Source organism: Nothoprocta perdicaria, unplaced genomic scaffold (assembly GCF_003342845.1).
Source record: "Nothoprocta perdicaria isolate Ctin4 unplaced genomic scaffold, notPer1 scaffold_177, whole genome shotgun sequence".
In the NCBI taxonomy this organism is placed as follows: Eukaryota; Metazoa; Chordata; class Aves; order Tinamiformes; family Tinamidae; genus Nothoprocta; species Nothoprocta perdicaria.
In genome coordinates, this window is record NW_020454949.1 from 857,558 (window position 1) to 877,373 (window position 19,816).

Sequence of the window (19,816 nt, forward strand, 5' to 3'; positions counted from 1 at the left end):
TTTTTTTTTTTTTTTTTTTTTTTTTAAATCGCCTAAAAGTGCCAACCCCCAGCCAAAACCTCAGGCCGGGGCTTTCAAAGATGCAGTTTCCTGTTTTGAGAGGGGGGTGGGGATGTTAAAGTAGCGAGCCAGAGGTAAGGCAGCAGCTCTGCGCTCACACGCAGGGCTCCAGACGATGCTTTCTCGCACAATGCTGGCTGGGCTGAGTAAACCAGTGGGTAAGGAACATGACTGACCTGCTCCAGAGGAAAATCTGGATGGCTCGGAGACTGCAAGCTGCTGCCGGCGTGGGAGAGTTTCAGCCACAGGCCTCAGGGGAATTTGATGTGAAAGGTCTTGTGTGAAAGATTTCTGCGTGAGGTGCACGTATTAAACCCTAATGTCACTCCTCCAGCTGCTTAGATGCCTCCTTGTTGCCCAGTGGCTGTGAGAAGTTGTCCTCCACTCTCAGAAATGGTTGGGAATGTTCTGATGTGCAGGTTTAGCTTTCYTTGGCTTTGAAAAGCCCTCATGGAGAATAGTTGAGCAGAGATCAGTGACCTCATTCAGCAGGAAACACTCTGGGAAGGATGAGTTGTTATCAGAGCAATCTCCATAAAGACAAAAATCTCACAAGGGATGTTGCCAAGAGCCTCATTGCTCTTAGTCTGACTTGCTGGTGAAAATCTAGACTTTGCAGATGGTGGAATTTGTTTTTAAGAAGAAATTCTGGCTAAAAAAATGTGTTGCCTGTTTTGTTTCCTTTCTGCGACTGTAAAAAGGAAGATGGATTTTTTTGCCAGCGTATTCAGCTTCATGTGAGATCAAGCTGATTCGCTTGATTACAGTGGCCTGTTCTCCTAAACTAAATATTCTTTGCAAAAGCCATCTTGAAGGCAAAGCCAGCTTACAAGTATCAGATAGACAAGGGGCCAAGATTTTTATGCCAGGCAGAAGACAAACCTGGTTTGAAATTGGTGAAGATTTTTGGYGGCTATGGCATTTTTTCTGGAAACTACAGTAGAAAGAAGTGAAATCACCTGAGGGTTTGTTTGTTAAGACACATCGTTTTAATTCACTGTGGTTAGTTCTCTAGCAGTTACTAGCAGTTGTAAATAAGGCAGAAATTCTTCTTGAGGACAGATTTGAGGGGATTAAGCGGATGACTTGTTGCATGTAACCTGTAAAAATTTTCCTCTTGAGGAGGAGAGAGAGTTGCAAGAGCCAGGAGTGGATTTGGAAGATGCAAGGGGTCAGAGGACGACAATTTTAAATCGGTAGAATGAAAGCAGGTGTCTGCTAGCTTGATTAAAAACAAGAATGGTATGGGTGCTTGGAAAAAGGGAACAGATACCTTTTGGGAAAGAAGAAAACAAGTGGGAGAGAGTAACTGGAAAGGGAATTCTTTCCCTAAAGTTATCACATTTGTTGACATTTTTATCTTGTCCTAGCAAATCATACTGTTTCCTGAAGTCATGTGAATTGGGCAAGAGAAAACCTCTTGTGTTGGCAGGTCTCGGTGCTTTAAGAGGCTTTTCTTCAGGGAGATGCCAGACAAGAGATTTTCTTTTCAGCTTTTTATCTCAAAGTGATACAGCTGTGTCTAGGAAACTTATCTGGGCCACAGAAGTTTAAATGAGAGACTGAATTTACATGCATCCGGGTCAAAGAGGAGGTGGTGATCTTTCATTTTGAAGCTAATAGTTCTTTACAGTACACCCAGGGTAAAAGGAAATGTGGAGAGGAGATTTAAGTAGAAAAAAATCTCCATGCCTTTCTTTTAAGCTTTGGGGGGAAAAATTTTTCCTATAAATATTTTTTTTTTCCAAAATGTTTGGTTGGTTTCCAAAAGGGGCTAAAATTTTTATTTTTTCACTTCCCATTCCTGTTGCTTGAGCGTGCTGTCCATTGGTAGGAATCAAATTTTTGATGTCTCCTGAAAATCCTGCTCCTCRTTAATGCTGAAGATTCAGCCCCTGGTGTTCTGTGAGCAACTGTTTGCACTGATTCAAATTCTGATGTCCAAAATAAATTCAAGAGTCCTCTTTTAATTTTGTGCATAACTGTGGGGATTATACTTACATTTGTTGCCTTTTTCTACACCATATGATCTCTAATACTCTGAAAAACATTTTGTTTCAGATTTGTCCCTGACCTTCCCTTAAAAATGTCCAAGGTAAGAATGACATTCCCTATTCGAATGTAACAATGTAAAATTGATCTATCATTTTAAGTATTTATTTCCAAGCAGAAAATGTGTAATTGTTACGTTGTGTTTCATGACAGTTTGTTTCTAAAGAAATAAATTCTTAAATTAAGAGAATTCACTTCAAATAAGAGAAATAAGGGAATTCAGGTTTAGAAGCCACAGTATTATTCAGTAATATAAAATGCATATGAAAGTACCTTCCTATATGTAGTATAATCTTTGAGCTGTTTTTTATTATTTACTTTTTATCTATTTATTGATTTATTTTGCTAAGGGAATGGCACTGAGGCTCACTCTTTGTTACATTTCTGCACTGAAACTTCTGTTACTGCTTTCACTAGAAATAATTTGAGAGGAATATTCTTAGATTTAATTTCTTGTTAGCATCCTTATTCCTTTGCTAAATAGGGCTAACTGATCTGTTTAGCAAAATCCCCTTTAAAAATGTGTGTTAACTTAGTTGCTTAATACCATTACTGACATGGTGTGTAGTATTGAAGCAATCCTGGGTTCAGTGCGTTTGGTAAAACTTAATAGGTATATAATATTAATATAACAAAAATAATTAGTAAAATTTCCATGTCAGCTTATTGGCAGTGAAATGAATGACGGAGTTTGAGCAATGTATTTGAAAAGGCAAGCCAATAGATCTACAGATTTCTCTGCAGTATTGATAGTACTGSATTTCTGAAATGTTATTGTATCTTTTCTCCTTTCATAAGAGCTCTAATCATAACTTCCAGCAGATGTCCATCAGTTCAGGAGCAGTGTTAGGATGTGCTAAAAAGATTAGAAATAGTTCCTATTTCACTTGCATGTATCAACCCTATCCACTGACTTTTAAAAATTGTAATTGTGTATGAAAAGACTATTTAAAAAGTATGATAAGCAACTGTACTTTGTAGTTTAAGAAATATATATTTTGGTTTTATTTTGTTTAAAGTGTTCTGRACTGGATAGATGAATAAACAGCTTTTTTTTTAAACTTAAGGTGCATGCAATTGATCCTTTATTAAAGTTATTAAAACTGTTTCAACTTTCAAACCCTGTGGTTTAAATGATGGAACAATAATCCCATATCCCACCATTCCCTGATAAAGGGAAGCAGCTTTATCCATTTTTCTTTAAAAGTTCTAGTAAGAACAGTAAAGAGTCAAAGGGAGACTTCGGAGTGCTGAAAGATCCACTAAATTTCTCATTTTCCCCCACTTTTCTTTGATTATAGTTTATAGCATTTGAAATAACCACAAACAAGTGTGTCTTTATTCCTTATTTTTAGCAACAGCCTGCTCAGTTTACCAATCCAGAAACCCCTGGCTATGTTGGATTTGCTAACCTTCCCAATCAGGTTCATCGGAAGTCTGTGAAGAAGGGGTTTGAATTCACTCTTATGGTGGTTGGTAAGGAAACATTTTAGAGTCTTCCTCAAAATTAGTATCTACTTACAGGTAGTATAGAATTAAAGTGAATATTTTTTATACTCTTGCAACCCTTCAGATAGTATATGAAAGCTCTTCTGTACTGTAGCATTTAGCTTTCYTTTATAATATATTAAATTGTTCTCCGCATTGCAAACTATACTTGAATTTTGCAAGTGAAGCAAATAAATTTTATTTTGCTCTCCAGTGATCATTGTTTCCTCTTTTTCTGCCATACTGTCTTCATATATTCTATTTAAAACTTAGCTTACAACTTTTCTGAGTTTTAATACAACCTTTTTTTGCTGGCTTATTTTTGTTAGAAGAATAGTGTCAAGAAGACTGTTCTATTTAAACCATTTTTATATTTACCTAGTTCAAAAGATTCAGAATTCTAATCTCTCTACCTATTCTTTCCTCTTCTCTAAATATTATTGTGAAAAAAGTTTTTATTGCAAGCTTTTACTTTTTAAATTAGTATCAGTAATACTGTTAGAAGTAACAATTTAAATTGCAATTCTATTAGGTATTTCATTGAGAATCTTTGTGGATATTAGAAACAGAAATAAAGCATGTTTGCAGACATATTTGCTGTTCTTAGAGTGCTGTTCTTTTTGTGAATCAAATAGATTTCCAAATCAGAAGCAACTGCAACTTGGACGTGTTTTACGTTTTGCTTGGAATTCTACTTGGGAGCCATAACTTAGGAATTTTGGTGAATAAACTCTGTAATTCACACCTTAAAATAGACTTTTGTACCCTAGTGCAATGGTTTAAGTACAATAAGATTAATTTATCATCATCATAAATGAATTCCTTCTTTGTGTTATATTTGTCCGAGAGTTATGACTGTAAAAGAGCAAGTGAGGTGGGAAGATAAATGGTAGTAGGTATTTAAGTTACTTTTCTTTTTTGGTATACAATAATTATGAAGGAGCCTGTCCTCAAACCCATCATTAATTTTGCCTCAGAGCAGCCACAGCATTACTTGTGTTGTGTTTCTTGCAATTCTGTGTCCCTATTTTGGTCTTAGCAGAAATTTATGATAGTTGTTCACTGTCATTTGGGGTGAGGGTGAGGAAGGAAGTGGGAATGGGAACATGGAAGTTRAATTCAGTTATGCTACTTGCTAAATGTGTCTTTTCATTACTCAGAATCATTTTATTTTAGCTTTGTTGGATTTGCTTAACATCTTAGTAGATACCTTGGTGGAYAAAAACTAAGCATAAAGCCACACTTTATGTACACATTTCAGATTATAGTATCTATGTTAACTCTTTGGAGATTACTGTTCTACCATCCTAAAAAATCTGGGTGGTTCTGAAAAAGATGAGTTTTATCATTTGTAAATGAACTTAATTTCCCCAGATTTTTGAGACTAATTGCAAATAATGCCACATAAAACAGGTTTGGCTAAAAGACGGATAAAATTATATAGACCAGAAAGTTACCTCTTTTTGCTTATAAACTAGGAGTATCAGAGTGAGGGAAAGTAATAAATTTAACTCTGAGACAAGGTGGAGTTAACTTTAGAGTAGTTATATGCCAGTATCCTAAGGGATAAATGAAAACTACGGTGAGAGAACTTGGGGAAAAGTTCCAAAAACTGTTGAAAATTTTGAGCGATATTTTAAGATGCACTAGAAGAGGAAGGCAGTAGATTAAGCTAAAATAAACTATGCTTTAAAATGTTGATTATTTCAACAGTTTGGAATGTGAGTTCTTTCTGTTGCCATATGCATAGGGGTTTAAATCTTTTCTCTCATGGGAGATATTGTATAGCCTGCATTGAACTGTATTCCTTTTTTTAAGGGGACACATTTCTTATTTTCCAAGCGAGGAATATTTCTTTAAACACTGTCTATACTAACAGTCCTGACCTAATAATTTTTCTCTTCTTTTATTTTCCAAGCTATTGTTTGTCACAGCCTGTGGAGATATGAACTAGAGTTTCTAATAACTTAGCTGCTTGGTTGTGTTGTTCCAGAGAAATACAGTTGTGTTTGTTCAGCAGTATCATTTTTATGCTTGTTATTGAGCTATGATTTCATCTAAATAGTTGTTTTATTTCAGACTGAATAAACTGTGGCCAGTTCTTAGCATAACTGCTCTTTTCATTAGTCCTCGACAAGGAAAACTGGTTGGATTTAGATGTAATATTTACTCAAACAGAAAGTATGGAATGTGCCCCTGGTTAGAATCAAACTTCTTTGTATTTTGCTGAAGCGGCGTCATGGGACTGCTGAGTTAATCTGACTGCGCGTCTCTCCCATTGGTGACTTAATGGTCTTTTTTTAATCTGTGGACATTTATTCTGATGAATATCTCAGCTTTTAACAAATGAGTTGCTTTTTGGGCTATCCTGGTGGCTGGAAAGCCCTCGGACGGAAACATATTTATGATACGATGATACTAAGTATCATCAGTGAAAAGATTGCTCCCTGTGTATGCTCAGCAACAGCGTCATATTCCCCTTCCTTCCTCTTCTTGTTATGCCATATCACTGTAAAAAGTGGGCAAAAATTGCACTTTATGATGGCTGGCTATGTAAAAAGTTCAGCAACATCGTTTTCACTGTTCAAATCTATTATATAACCTTTATATGATCTAGCTTCTCACTGTATATGATCTGTGTTTTCTAGAGTGATAGCAGGAAAGCACATCTTTAAAAATCATGAGCTGTGGTGTAGGAAGCTTTAAGTCTAACTTTAAATTGATTGCAAGTCTGCTTTACTAGTAGCTTTAATTACAAATCCTCATTGAAAGCTCTGAGAAAGTGTACTGTACACCTGAAAAGTGTATGTTGTTATTCAGCCTTTTCATGTCAACTTTTGCTGCTAATACGAAATAGCAATCTTTAGCCCTAAGTTGAAAGATTTATTTATATTTAACATGAAAAAATAAGGTCAGACGAATACAATTGAGATTAATAGGTAATTAATAAGCATTTGAATATTAATTGCCTATTAATCTCAGTTGTATTCAGATTATATCATCTGGCCTTACTGAGCTGGTTATTTACAGATCAATTATTCAGTTAGTGATGTTGTCTTCATATTGAATCACAGGTGAATCTGGGTTGGGAAAATCCACATTAATAAACAGCCTGTTCTTGACGGATCTCTACCCAGAGAGGATTATCCCAGGAGCAGCTGGTAACACACTTTAATTTCTTAGTTCTAACTGTTTTTTTTTTTTTTTTTTTTTTTTTCCTGGAGTTCAGTGCTTTCATTTTTGTGTTTTAGCTACAACCCATTGTGATTCTAGATATAATAATTTCTAGATATAATATTTTTTTCTTTTCCCGTCCCTTGTTCCTGTTTATTAACTGAAGCATGCCATCATCTGACAATAGAAAGTATCAGGAGAAAATAGAGGGTGATGGTACTTTTTTTTCCCCTCTTGACTAGTTGCTGAAAGATTTATTTTAGTAATTGATCATATTAGCTGACAATTACTTAACCCTTTTAACATTATATGTTCTTTTAAAAAAACCTTACTTTAAAATTTAGTATTGTTCCCTAGTTTACTGATTACCTACATTTTTTTCATAGTCCTTTTTGCCTCAGTCTCTGTATTTAGATTTTTTCAAAAAATGTGAAATTGAAATCAAGCAAAACCTTTCAAAAGAGCTCAGTTGCTGTGTCTTGCCCTGATATTATCATGACTTAGAGATTATCTGTGGAAAAAATGCTCATTACACAATTGCAGCTTTCACTGAATCTTCACTTAATCTTTTAAAATTTTGTCTCAGAATGATCTATTTTTATAAAGTCCATTCTGTAAGATCAAGTTTCTTGTCTTTTAGAAAAGATTGAACGTACTGTGCAGATCGAAGCCTCAACAGTTGAAATAGAAGAGAGAGGCGTGAAACTGCGTCTGACAGTTGTAGATACACCAGGATATGGTGATGCTATCAATTGTCGAGATTGGTATGTACATGGAGTATATGTATTGATCTATATATAGTGTCATTCATTTTGTATCCCTCTCTTGGAGGGGATGGGGGTAATAATAAGTAATTGAAGTGGGACTATGTTAATAATGATACAAAACCCATAGGCAGCTCAAGGGGCCGCAGTGGCTCTTTTGATACTTCTTTTCAGTGATTATACTGTCATAATTATCTTCTTTTGTGTGTATTTTTGGTTATGTGATGAATCTGATGTTTTATGTCAGAGAAATGATTAGCTTTTATTATTTTGAGGAAGCTTGCTTTTTAGTTGCTTCAAATTTAAAAATGTTCTAAATTGTAGGTTTACCGCATTAGAAATAGTCATCAGTAACTCCCCCCAAAAAACTTTCCGAATTTCAGAGGTTAATTAAGGGGAAAAAAACAGAGCAACACAACATTTATTCCAATTAAGTGACCAATGTCACTGACTTTGCTTTTATAGTTAGAAAGCAATGAAACTGCTGAGGACACAAGAACTTCAACAATACTCCAAAAAGTAGTTTCTCTAGTGCTTGGCAGTCTTTGATGCATGTACAAATCCGTCTTTAGATCCTACCCACATGGGAATCGGAAGGAATGTCATATTTATTTATACCAATGTCTGGATATATTTTTCTATGCAAGAAATATATACTTTTCTGTGCAATCTATGCAAGATTTCTATATGTCTATGCAAGCAATATTTATCCTTGTTGAATGTATAGGAGAGTAAATATTCTGCCAGACTGATGCCTAAAATAGTGTGGTGTAGACAGATGCAACCTAAAGCAATAATGATGCAGGATTCTGGTGTTGCTGTAGCAGGATTCTGGTGTTGCAGCTGCTGGCAGGGKTAGTTGTTGCATTGTACACCATAATTTGGTGTTTTCCATTGATTTGGAACAAAAAGTTTAGATTGACCATGCATAATTGATTCTATTAAAAAAGGTAAGTAGWGAACCAAGAGAATTATGCTTCAAAAGTTAAAAATGTATTTATTTACATGGTATGTTTRTATACATGTGCATTTATATGCAGTTTATTTACAGTGACAGTTGTTTGGATTTAATTAACATGCRAAGACATGTCTTTAATTTACTGGTGTAAGGCTATTAATCTTCTCCAGGATGTGTGATGTTTTAATATTACCTTAGAACTCTAAAATTGTTGAGTGATAAATGATTTCCTGAATATTTTTTCCTATCTTTTTTTTTCTTTTTCAAGTTTTAAGACCATCATCTCCTATATTGATGAGCAGTTTGAGCGCTATCTTCATGATGAGAGTGGTTTGAACAGAAGACATATCATAGATAACCGTGTTCACTGCTGCTTCTATTTCATTTCGCCATTTGGGCATGGGTATATGATTTTATTTTTGAAGTGATTTTACTTCAGAGTCTTGGTTTTGTGCCTATTGACTTAATTTTTTAGAATCAGATTGCCATTAGTTAAATATTAGTGCCATTGGAAGTAACGAATATGTCCTTTCCCTCTGCGTTAAGGAGAAGATACAAGGCTCTGCACTCATCTAATATGGATACAAATACCTGAGATTAATACTTTGTAATCCAGGGAGTTTTCTCTTTTTTGAGRTATTGTTTATGTTGGTGTGAAAATGCCTGTCATTTTGATTTAAAATCAACKTTTTTCCTCTTTTAATTTTAGTCTTAAACCTTTGGATGTTGAATTTATGAAGGCCATACACAACAAAGTTAATATTGTACCAGTGATTGCAAAAGCTGATACACTTTCTCTGAAGGAGCGAGAGAGGCTAAAGAAAAGGGTAATTTTTTTTTTTTTTTTCCAAACTTGGAGAAAAATGTTGGGCTTGAGTTATATCAGCATGATTTCAGAGAGAGGCATTCAATTTCACTCCATCCTATCCAAGGAAAATAGGATTTTTTGTACACAGGGTGACATCACTTAAAATCAAGAAAACGTTTGCAGTTTGCTATCTTGTGAGCTCTTTTGTTATGTGTTTAACTGAGAAATTGCCCTTTTAAGTGTTGCCTGTGAAATGGGAAATTGACTACATTCAAGATTACGTTATAAATGGATTTTAAAGGTTTTCAAATATTTAAACGCGTTTAAATATATTTGCTGATGGTAACTGCCCCCTTGCCAGTGTGATCCATCCCAAAGCAGCAGTAATGTTATCTGCATGCATTATTCCCAATCAGAATTCTGATATTTGAAAAATAAGATTTTCAGGGTTTTTAGAAGTATTTTTGTATATCCCTCTCTTTGCTCGTGCATGGCAATCTGTCTTCCTTGGCTTGGCTGCCTTAACAGTTTCAGGCCTTGATATTGAATTGGTGAGAGGGTCAATCTTAGAAAAATGCTTGAGATTTAATTTGCTGCAGACCTCAGCTGATGCAGACCTCGCTGTTATATTTAAAGCTATTTTTTTAGTTATTTTGAAAATCCTTATTTTCTTTATTTTTTATTGCAATTTGGCTAAGTTAGGTGTACTTTACTTTGAAACAGTTCTGCTAGAGTTCTGCAGAAATAGATTTTTTTTCTAAAAGCAACATTTGGATTTCTGGCAACTGGATTTCTGCTGCAGATACCACTTCAAAACTAGCAGTCAGGAATGTGGGGGCGAGGGGGAAAACTTAGTGGTATTTGCTGCTCTGTTTTTAAGTTCTTCCCTCGCCACCATCACCCTCATATAATAGTTTAGTAGCAAGAACAGGAGTTTTAGACTTTGAATTCAAAGCAATTGTTAATTTTTTGTTACCACTTTTCAATTAAAAAGATGCAAAATGCAAAAAAAAAAAAAAAGGCAGTACAGCTTTTTTTGTGTGTAATTCATATAGGATAGTGGGGTTTGAGTTCTTGATTGGTTGCCAGGARTGTCCTTTCATTGGAATGCTACTGCAATAGGCATGTTTAGGAAGTTTTAAAATGGTTAGATATTTTTTTTCCTATTAGTTGAGTCTGTCTACTGATTGCCTGCAGTAAGCTGACTTCAGAACTGCTCCCATTTAAAGTTAGCTCATGCAAGATTCCTCCTTGGCTGTCTGCTGCTACAGAATATCAAAAGTCAAATTAATTACTGAGCAGTTTTAGGAACAGCTAAAATTGTCAGAAAAAAAGAATGCTCATCCCCTAAAATAAAGTTTCTCTCGTAATTTACAACTTGATTGAGGAGTGAACTGTACGATCTCAGTTTGAACTGAGATGCAAAGGAGCTGAGGGAAACAGAAGGCAAAATGCATTTGTATATCAAAAAAAAAAAAAGAAATAAAAAAGAAGACTGACTGCTTGAAGTTGGAGACTTCCATGATGGAAATAAATTTGTAAATTGTAAATAAATTTGTAAAAAAAGATCTTTATATCAGAAAGTTAGAACTTCTGCCATTATTTTTTTACTCCTTTATCCATGCTCAGAAAAGGAAACTATTTTCTCAAGTAAAACTGTTGTGCAGGAGTAATCCCTGAGAAAGGAGATAGAGCTTCAGCTTTTACAGTCGCAGCTGATGTGAAACAGGAGCAATTGAGAAAGCAGAAGTGCTGTACTGTTTAATAGCTTTGTTTAAAATTAAACCAGTGATAGATGTAATTTGGGTATTRTAAGATAGCAGAGCCTGAACAATGTAACGCTCTACTGCACATCTTGTTTCCTGTGCAGTAATTGGTGTTACTGAGGAGATACTCTCTTGAGGCACATAATGTTAACGTGCACTATTGTCTGCCTGAGAGTCTATGGGAAGTGGTTGTTAAATATCATCATGGAATATGGAATAGTACTTTGCTAGCAGTTTGGATCAGTCAATTCTCAAGAGATAGTTTGCACATAATAGATTAACTACTATTACCATAAAACTTAATACATGTGTAAAGACAGAGTYGTTTATATCTCCATTTTTTGCTGCTTATATACTTTTAAATCTTAGATTCTGGATGAAATTGAAGAGCATGGCATCAAGATTTATCACCTGCCTGATGCTGAATCAGATGAGGATGAAGATTTTAAAGAGCAGACCAGACTCCTGAAGGTAAAACCAGATGCATAGGCTACATACATAGAGAAGACAAAAATAGCTTATTATATCTTTCAGACTGCTCACCTGTCTTTAAGCTGCATGCTCTGTGTCTCCGAGGCCACTGTAATTCTGTGTCTGGGCTTCGGTATCAAGAAGATGGTGATAAAAATGATTTTTTTTCTCTAAAGTATTTTGACAGCATCAAATTATCATTACAGACTTCTTACTGTAAGTGCTGAGCAAAACAAGTGTCATGCACGGAGTTCTTGTTGTTATAGCTTATACCTAGTAATTTTGGAATTTTGCTTTCAGGCCAGTATCCCGTTTTGTGTAGTGGGATCCAACCAATTGATTGAAGCCAAAGGTAAAAAAGTTAGAGGTCGCCTCTACCCGTGGGGTGTAGTTGAAGTGGAGAACCCAGAACACAATGACTTCTTGAAGCTGAGGACCATGTTAATGTAAGTTAGAAAGTTCCAATGAGGTATTTTTKGGGGAAAAAAAAAGGAACGACTGTGGAGGTAGAATTGGTCTTGGGGGGTCGGGACAGTTCGTGGAATTTCTGTGTGTGGAGACATTTGGAATTGTCTGGAGAAGGCCTTGAGCAATCCGATCAAGTTGGCCCTGTCTTGAGCAGGGATTGGGCATGATAGGCTCTAGAGGTCCTTTCCAATAGGAATTATTCACCGATTCCATGAAAACAATCATCTGTCTAGTCCCTTTTTTGCATGCAGTGTAGTACAGCTATTCCGAGTCTCAGAAACATAAGCTAGATGGAGTTATAGCTGCTGCTTGTTAAAAATACCTGAGCTTATGTATCTGAAAAAAACCACCCTCACACCATGCTTTCCCACTCGGCTTCCCCTACTCAAAGGCTTTACCTAGAGGACAGCTTATGTCTCAGGATTTAACTTAGGTTAGTTCTCAAATTAGTCAACGGGGTGCAGACACTGAGCACGCTTATGGCTTTTGTATTGTCATGTTTATTTTGTCAACCTGCAAATCTTTTTCCTGCTCAGTGCTGTGTTCCTGCTATGCAATGAGTACTTGCCCGTAAATYAAAATCATCTGGGTTGTATCAGTGCAGCTTCCTCAGCTGAAGAAGACCTAATGGGACAACTGCATTAAAATATTACTGTATATGTGGCTAAAGTTCTCAGGTGTGTGCTGTGTTTAAAAGAGAGTTTTCTTCCTGCAGAACTCATATGCAAGATCTTCAGGAGGTGACCCAAGACCTTCACTATGAGAACTTTCGCTCTGAGAGGCTCAAGCGAGGCGGCAGGTTGCCATCTCATGCTTATGTGCAGTTTTACCCTCCTCTCACCTTAGGTTTTCGGGTTTTCTCTMTTTCTGTGATCTTTTCCTTGCTAGGAATTGATAAAATCTTTAGCACTAGTTCCAGACAACACCAAGGTCAGTTGATCAACTTGTGCCTAGGAGTTCAGTATGAGGAAAAACTAGTAAGAAAAAATGAAGAAATAGCTGTGAAATTAAAAGAGTATATTTAGGTCTCTGCCTTGCTTAGCGCTTTAACACGCTTGGATTGGAATGTTTAAGGTAAATAAGTAGAGCAGATGTAGCTAATTTTAGAAGTCATTTCACATACACRCAAGTTAAAAATCAGTCCTAACACATTAAAAACTTTCTTTCCAGTCTTGCCTGGACTGTGTCTTTAAAAAGAGAAACTTATGCCCAGCTGCAGTGCTTTATTCGAGATGGTGTAAATAACTAATTATCTCTGGAGACCAGGCATAGTGTAACACCCTTCAAAACTATTTTGGGCTGTGATGAATAGGGCAGGTCTGTCTTGGTAAGAGAGGCCGGCAGAGCCCCCCATTTTGGGCTAAAATAACAGAGTTTGTAAAGCTGATTTCAATTCTTGCTGAAAACTGAGTGTTCTGTGGTTTAGATTTTTCAGTTGCTTCTCTTATTTCAACCACTAGAGGGTTTCATAATTGCACATTTTGATGTACTTTGGAAAGCCTTATTCAGCCTGAAACTTCCCTTGTTGACACAAGTTTTATCGTACACAGTCAATTTTGAGGATAAAGAGTTTTTATCTGCTTGTAGCTTGGCCTAGAAGTTCAGTTCTCGCTTCAGGCAAGAAGACTTTTTTTTCAGTCGTCTTAAGTTCAAGTTACAAAAAAGATCTTTGCCAAGTTATGATGTTTGTAATCCAGGTATGTATGGAGGCCTTAGATATAATGTCACCTCAGGCTGTGCAGAGTTCAAATAATACCTGTTTCAGAGGACTTAAAGCAGCCTCACCCAAGGATCAGGGCAGGAAATTGCTATTGAGTCGAGGCATCTTTGTGAAGCTAAAACATGTTTTTTTCTATCTAATTTAGTTAAATTGGATGCACATCTTTGTTTTTGCATTTCTGAGGTGCTATTGGGATGTAGATGCGTTTATTGTATGCAAGGATAGTTAATAGGAATTGTTTCAAACTTGTACCTATCCCAGCTGTTGGTAATCRGGGCTTGTTGGTTGTATTCACTGGCCTTCATAGAAGCTTTCAGGCATAGATGGTTTTTTCTTTTGACCACTTATTTCTCTGTTAACCTTTTAGCAAACATCCGTTTATTTGGTTTGTGCTTTTGATAGCACTTTTATGGTTAGATTGATTAGAGGATTTTTTTCTCACTGCAACATATGATAGGAGAAATGTAATAGCAGGGAATACAGCACCTCCAAATGCTTTCTAGTTCAGTTTCTCAAAATAAAACTGCCTGTTCTCCGTAAGCAATAGTTTGCTGCAATGTTGGCTGACAGCATTTGCTTAATTTTAACGAGCATAATCAATGTTTRTAGTACAATTGTGTATGTTACACAAAACAAATCTTTTGGAATTACTGAAGTTCAGTAGAAAAATAATCAACATTCCAACTGTTAAGTGGAAAAGTGGGTAAAAGGCTCCTCCAAGGAGAAGATGTGTACAGTGATTTGTTGCTTGTACACATGCATGTGGAAGTTTTCTTATCTTATCAAAAGATAAGCGGGCTAATTTATTTAAGGATTAGCATTTTAGCTGAGTACTAAACAAAGGGTTAAGAGCTTGCCATCTTTTTTGTCTTTAGCTGTTTAAATAACCTGTCTTGCTCTAAAAGTTTCCATAAGTAATGCGTGCCTTTTATAGACGCTTGATAGCCAGCATGTGCTTCGTAAAGTCAGGGGCGAGGTAGAACTAGAATGAAAGGAAGGTTCTGCCTGGGGGTAGCTAGTCACAGTTTCTTAAAGCACTAAGTACTTGATATGTTGCTTCCATATTTTTGTTCCTATCTTGTCCAGGATTATCCTGGGTGTACATGTTGTTTTAGTTGTATTGGTTTAGTTCAGCAATGAAAAAAAGAAGAATTGAGTTGAGCGTTTGTAGTACTTCTGAATTTGATATACCCATGTGGTACTCAAATTGCGATCAGTTAAGGTAATGTTATATTTAACTGCTCTGCTTGAATACTGACCAGAAATAATTTTCATTCATACCTCTGTAGGAAGATCTGGCATGTTCTAAACTCAAAGAAGCCTTTCTGAATCTTATATTTCTTCTAGGCTTAAATTGCTGGAAGACTGAGGGATAAATTAATGTTTTGCTTGGGGGATGGGGAGGGGGAAGAAGGGAAGAAAAGAACAAATCTAATAATCTAARAAAATATATATATATTTTGGAGGAAAATGCTTTAATACATTTTCCGTGTATTATGTATTCACAAAAAAGAGGAATGTCTATTCTTTTAGATCTTTTTTTGTCAAAGCATTCAATAGAAATGAAAAATCCAGCATGTATGCATATTGTTAAACAATATTTGTCTTATCTTAGGAAAGTAGAAGATGAAGAAGTAAACAAAGACCAGATTCTACTTGAAAAAGAAGCTGAAGTAAGATGGCCAAGTTGTGGTTGCGGGAATTTTATTCTTCTTTTATTATTTTTAGGCCAAATGATTTACATAATCTTGCTAATTTTAAAGGGGAAAGACAGTAGAATTTATTAATATAAAATTATGYAAGATGAGATAACAAAACAGCATGGAAAGAGATGTGGAAGAATCTCAGAATATTAATATACTGGAACAAATGAAATCTGATTCCATGAAGTGAAATCCATCAACGGATATAATGTACATTACACAGGGAGAGAGAGCTACCCTCATATATGGGGAAAAAAGCACTCTAGTTAATATTTGCAGATGAGGGAAAAGTCAGTTTAGCACAACAGCAATGGAGAACACAATGTTAGGAATTCTCAGAAATAATGGGGAAAAAAGGAAATTCTTACTCTGCTGTTGTGACAAATGCATAATGCATAGCTCAAACACTATATTTTTGGTCCTCTTCACTCAAAAGAAGTATAGCTGAGGCTAGAAAAAGTGCAATGAGAAGTGAAGAGTTAACAGAGAGGCTGAACTGGATGGAGAACTGAAGCAGCTTCTGTTTAAGATTAGGCTAATATTCTTGGGAAGTAGATGACAGAAGGCAAGGTTGTAGTAAGGAGCTTGTATAACCATGCACGGCAAGATGGCAAATACAAAAAAGCAGRTCACATCTAACAGTTAAACAAAAAAGGTACTTTCAACACAGCCTGTAAGTTGTAGAACTCGATGGCATGGAATTTTTGTGTTCCAGAAGGATAGATGAGCTCGAAACTRCTGAGACGTAGTTATTAAGAAAGTAAAACTCGCCAGTGCTTGCTAAACCCAAATTTGACATATTTTGGTTTGGAAAATTCCAAAGACAAATATTTCTAGAAATTGAGAGTATGCACATAACTTTTTGTTGTTGTTTAAATGCAACAAAAAAAGCCTATGCTTTTTGAAATGCAGGTGCGTGAAAGCAACTAAAACCATTTCCGTAGTGAGGATGACTCCATCTGTCAGGTGGTTTGCTACTATAAAAGAATATCTAAGTGTTGCTCGTGTAACACGGCTGAACTAATCTCAGCAGCTGAGTTAGATGATTACCCTGTACTTAAAAATTCCGGGGCTCTAAGGTTAAACTTGTAGAACTCTATTTTTAATAATGCTTGTGTCTCCTTGGGTGATTTGCCTGCAATACTTGTTTCCACTTAGTCATGGTTAGCAAGAGAGTCAAGATATAATCCTGAGAACTTCTGACGAATTTCTGTATTTTTGACGAATACAGGTGCAACTGAAGGGCCATAAACACAGTCTATAATGTCCTTTTCTTCTGACTGGCCTTAGTAATGATGTCTTGTTCAGTACTTCAACACCACGAGTATTACAAATTTAACTTCAGAGAAAGCCAGAACTTCCATTTAGGGATGCTTAAAATATATTGCAGTAATAAAACCTGTTTATTTTGGTCGGTAAATTTCCAACCTAATCCAAATCCAATCCTAATCCAATCTAATGCAAATGTGTGCACCTTCTTTCATATTAGTAATTAATAATATGGTGGCAGTGAAAAGTCATACTCTGAGGTAGGTTTCTAAAGGATTTTTCTATGCCGTCTTTCCAGCTTCGTCGCATGCAGGAGATGATTGCAAGAATGCAGGCACAAATGCAGATGCAGATGCAAAGCGGCGAAGGAGACAGCAATGCTGTTCATGGACACCATGTATAAAGTCTTTGGTAAGGCGTTCAAACAGCTCTCTTCAGGATTTTTCTTAGTAATTCATTAGCGTGATTGGTATTATGAAGTTTTGGAAAAACATTTACAGAATCAGTCTGCGTATAGTTTGGTYCTTGTGTTAGTTTTGAATGTTTAACTAGTGTTTGTGAAGTGAAATGACTTGAAGCCTAACCAAATATTCGTGTGCAAYATATATCTTCAGGTTTCCAGAAAGTCTGTGATGTGGATGTTGGCAAGAACTATGGAAGGAGTTTTTAAAATTGTGTAAACGAGTGATTCTTACATTCACGATGAAGTCATTGTTTCACTCTGAGCACTAATACATATACAAGTTTTCATTTTTTTTGAGTGTATGAGTAAGAAGATACTTGATTTGTTTTTTTTTTTCTGTCTCCTTCTGCAGGTTACTTTATACTTACTTTTCTGAAGTGAACCTTTGGAAGTTGAATTATGATGGTGTGCCAGGAAGAATGSCTTTTGCTCAACATGTGAATTGGAGTTTACTTTAAATGTGGAAATGYATTGTGGTAACTTTTGTGATAAGTCTTTTATAACAAGTAGTAAGTCAGTATTTTATATATTACACACATATCACTTTGGTTCTGTTTAGTAATTCTTATATTGAGCTTATTTTCATTTTCTTGTTGAATTGGGGTACAAACTAGACCCTGAAACTTTTCTAGCTTGACATTAGTTGATTTTTCTTTTTACTATTTTTTTTAATATGGCATATTACCCCCTATTTTTAACTTTTTATTATACTTAGAAATAAACAGCTGTCAGTGATGTCTTGGCCAGTGTYTTAATAGTCACTCAATTAGGAAGTCTTGCAAGGCTAGTCTTAACTTTGTAGATTTTGTATCTGTGAAATCCTCCGCCGTTTTTCATTCCTGCTCAGTGCAGCAGGCAATTTTCTTGCCTCCTGCAATTATGAAATTAAAATTTGGGCATGCCTTGTGTCTTAACAAGAAGAGGAAATGCCTCCTTGAGGGGCATCCTATGTTCTATAYGGCAGGCATTATTTCCTTCAGCTTTAACCTTGAGGGATGTATTATTACCTCCTTGCATGCCTGTGATTATTTTTTTTTTTTAACTGCAAATACTTCTTAGGAATTTCTTGTAGATCAATATAAATGAGTACTACTATTTTCTGGCGTTGTTGTAGCAAAGCAAACTAGAACAGTATTGATATTAAGTGAAGTAAACCCTAAAGAACAGTTKTCTATGCAAAGGTGCTTCCCATATGTGAAAGCACAATAAGTTATATAATTCTTACTGAACTTTCATACTCCTTTTTAGGGCATTGCAAACAGTTAACTTTAGTATAAAATACGTGCTAGCACATGTCTCTTCAAGTGAGCTGTGCCTGATAAGATTGATGCAAATTGTATTTTAAGGTCCTGCTCCAAGATGGAGTTAGCAGTATTGTGAAGCCACTCGGATATGTTACAGGCTTCTTTTAAGGTCAAGGTCACTTTTCTTAATGATAATAGTAACATAAGATTTTTTTTTTTTAACCTTGGCTAGAGCTTTTTCAACATAGCATGGTTCATGTTGTAGCACATAATGACAACTCTCATGTACAGCTACATACATGGTAACCAGTAAGGCAGGCAATAAAACACCCTGCTTGGCTTCTGATAATTCAGCTATCAGATTCCTAATGTGCTCCGATATACAAAATGTTATCGGAACAGCTTATAAATAAATAGAGTTGCAACTTTTTTCTCTTTCTARAGCTCAGGTGACTTTTATGAAAAATAAATAAAATTTTTAATATTCCTTTGGAAAAAGGAACAGGGCTTCTACAGCTAAATATATATTTTCAGTGGTACTTAAATGGCTAGATTAAATATCAGCTTGCTTAGTAATTGAAACTTTTATCTTCCTGAAACTGCTGTTTATTTTTTTTTATATTTGAATCTTGAAAAATATGAAGTAAAATCCTCCATTGCAGGCTTTGCTAGGAAGCTCCAGTGCTCTTCTCAAAAGCAGTTATCCTCAGAGTTTTGCACATTACTCAGTCTTCCCTCACTGCAACAAAAGTGAAAATGAGAACCTTTTTATATTTTTAGATACATAGAAGTATTAAGTCCTCTTTCATCAAATAAGTGCTTATAAAACCTATTTAGAAATGCATGTGCTTTTCCATATTTTTGTCTTGCCTTTCCTTTAAGAAGAAAATAGGAAGAATTGTCATAAAATAACATTCCACAGCATCTTACATCTAAGTCTTTTGATGAATTTTGTGAATCAGTTGTCAGAAAGTTACTGAAAAGTTACTTACTATAAACTTAAATCGTTAAGTATTTTGAGGTCCTGTGCTGTCCTTCAGTTGCACGAGCTCCGATTTAGCTTTGCCCCTGCAGCATTCATGTACTTTGAAGCCATTTGTCTGACTCCCTCTTAAATATTCAGGATGTAGCATGCTCCAGGTGCTGTTCTCTTTGCTAAGGAGAAAAACTCCACGACRTTTCTGGCTTTACATACAAGGTCAGTCCAGTATTGCAAGCTGCAGCAGTACTAGGAACCAGTACTTGAAGGACTRTGAAATCTCAAGTAAATGCCAAGGGGCTGTGCATGTCACCCACTGTGGTGTTCCTCTCGATGCTCCATGTCTTTTCTGCTTACGCTAACAAGGGAACAAAGGCAGGTTGTTCATGTGTTTAGTGCTGTGTTATACTTCGGTCACTACCTGTGGAA

At 35.8% G+C, this 19,816-nt stretch overlaps 1 protein-coding gene across 2 annotated transcripts; it reads left to right on the forward strand.

Annotated features, from left to right (window-relative positions):
- Nucleotides 1-2,119: 2,119 nt before the first annotated feature.
- SEPT2 (septin 2) lies at nucleotides 2,120-19,738 on the forward strand. 2 transcript variants are annotated; one of them, XM_026036382.1, is made up of 12 exons: nucleotides 2,120-2,155; nucleotides 3,468-3,588; nucleotides 6,675-6,761; nucleotides 7,415-7,538; nucleotides 8,765-8,899; nucleotides 9,206-9,323; nucleotides 11,440-11,541; nucleotides 11,842-11,987; nucleotides 12,725-12,808; nucleotides 15,345-15,402; nucleotides 17,000-17,112; nucleotides 17,517-19,738. In XM_026036382.1, exons 1-11 carry the CDS (start codon nucleotides 2,147-2,149, stop codon nucleotides 17,102-17,104), a joined length of 1,089 nt encoding a protein of 362 aa, XP_025892167.1. In that variant the 5' UTR covers nucleotides 2,120-2,146; the 3' UTR covers nucleotides 17,105-17,112; nucleotides 17,517-19,738. The 2 variants fall into 2 exon arrangements, with proteins under 2 accessions (XP_025892167.1, XP_025892168.1); XM_026036383.1 differs by lacking the exon at nucleotides 8,765-8,899.
- The last annotated feature ends 78 nt before the right edge of the window (nucleotides 19,739-19,816 follow it).

Excerpts from the sequence above, each read along its gene's own strand:
- SEPT2 (XM_026036382.1), top strand. Across the intron at positions 3,589-6,674 it reads ATTCACTCTTATGGTGGTTG|GTGAATCTGGGTTGGGAAAA; the intron begins GTAAGGAAACAT and ends ATTGAATCACAG. Across the intron at positions 9,324-11,439 it reads GAGAGAGGCTAAAGAAAAGG|ATTCTGGATGAAATTGAAGA; the intron begins GTAATTTTTTTT and ends TTTAAATCTTAG.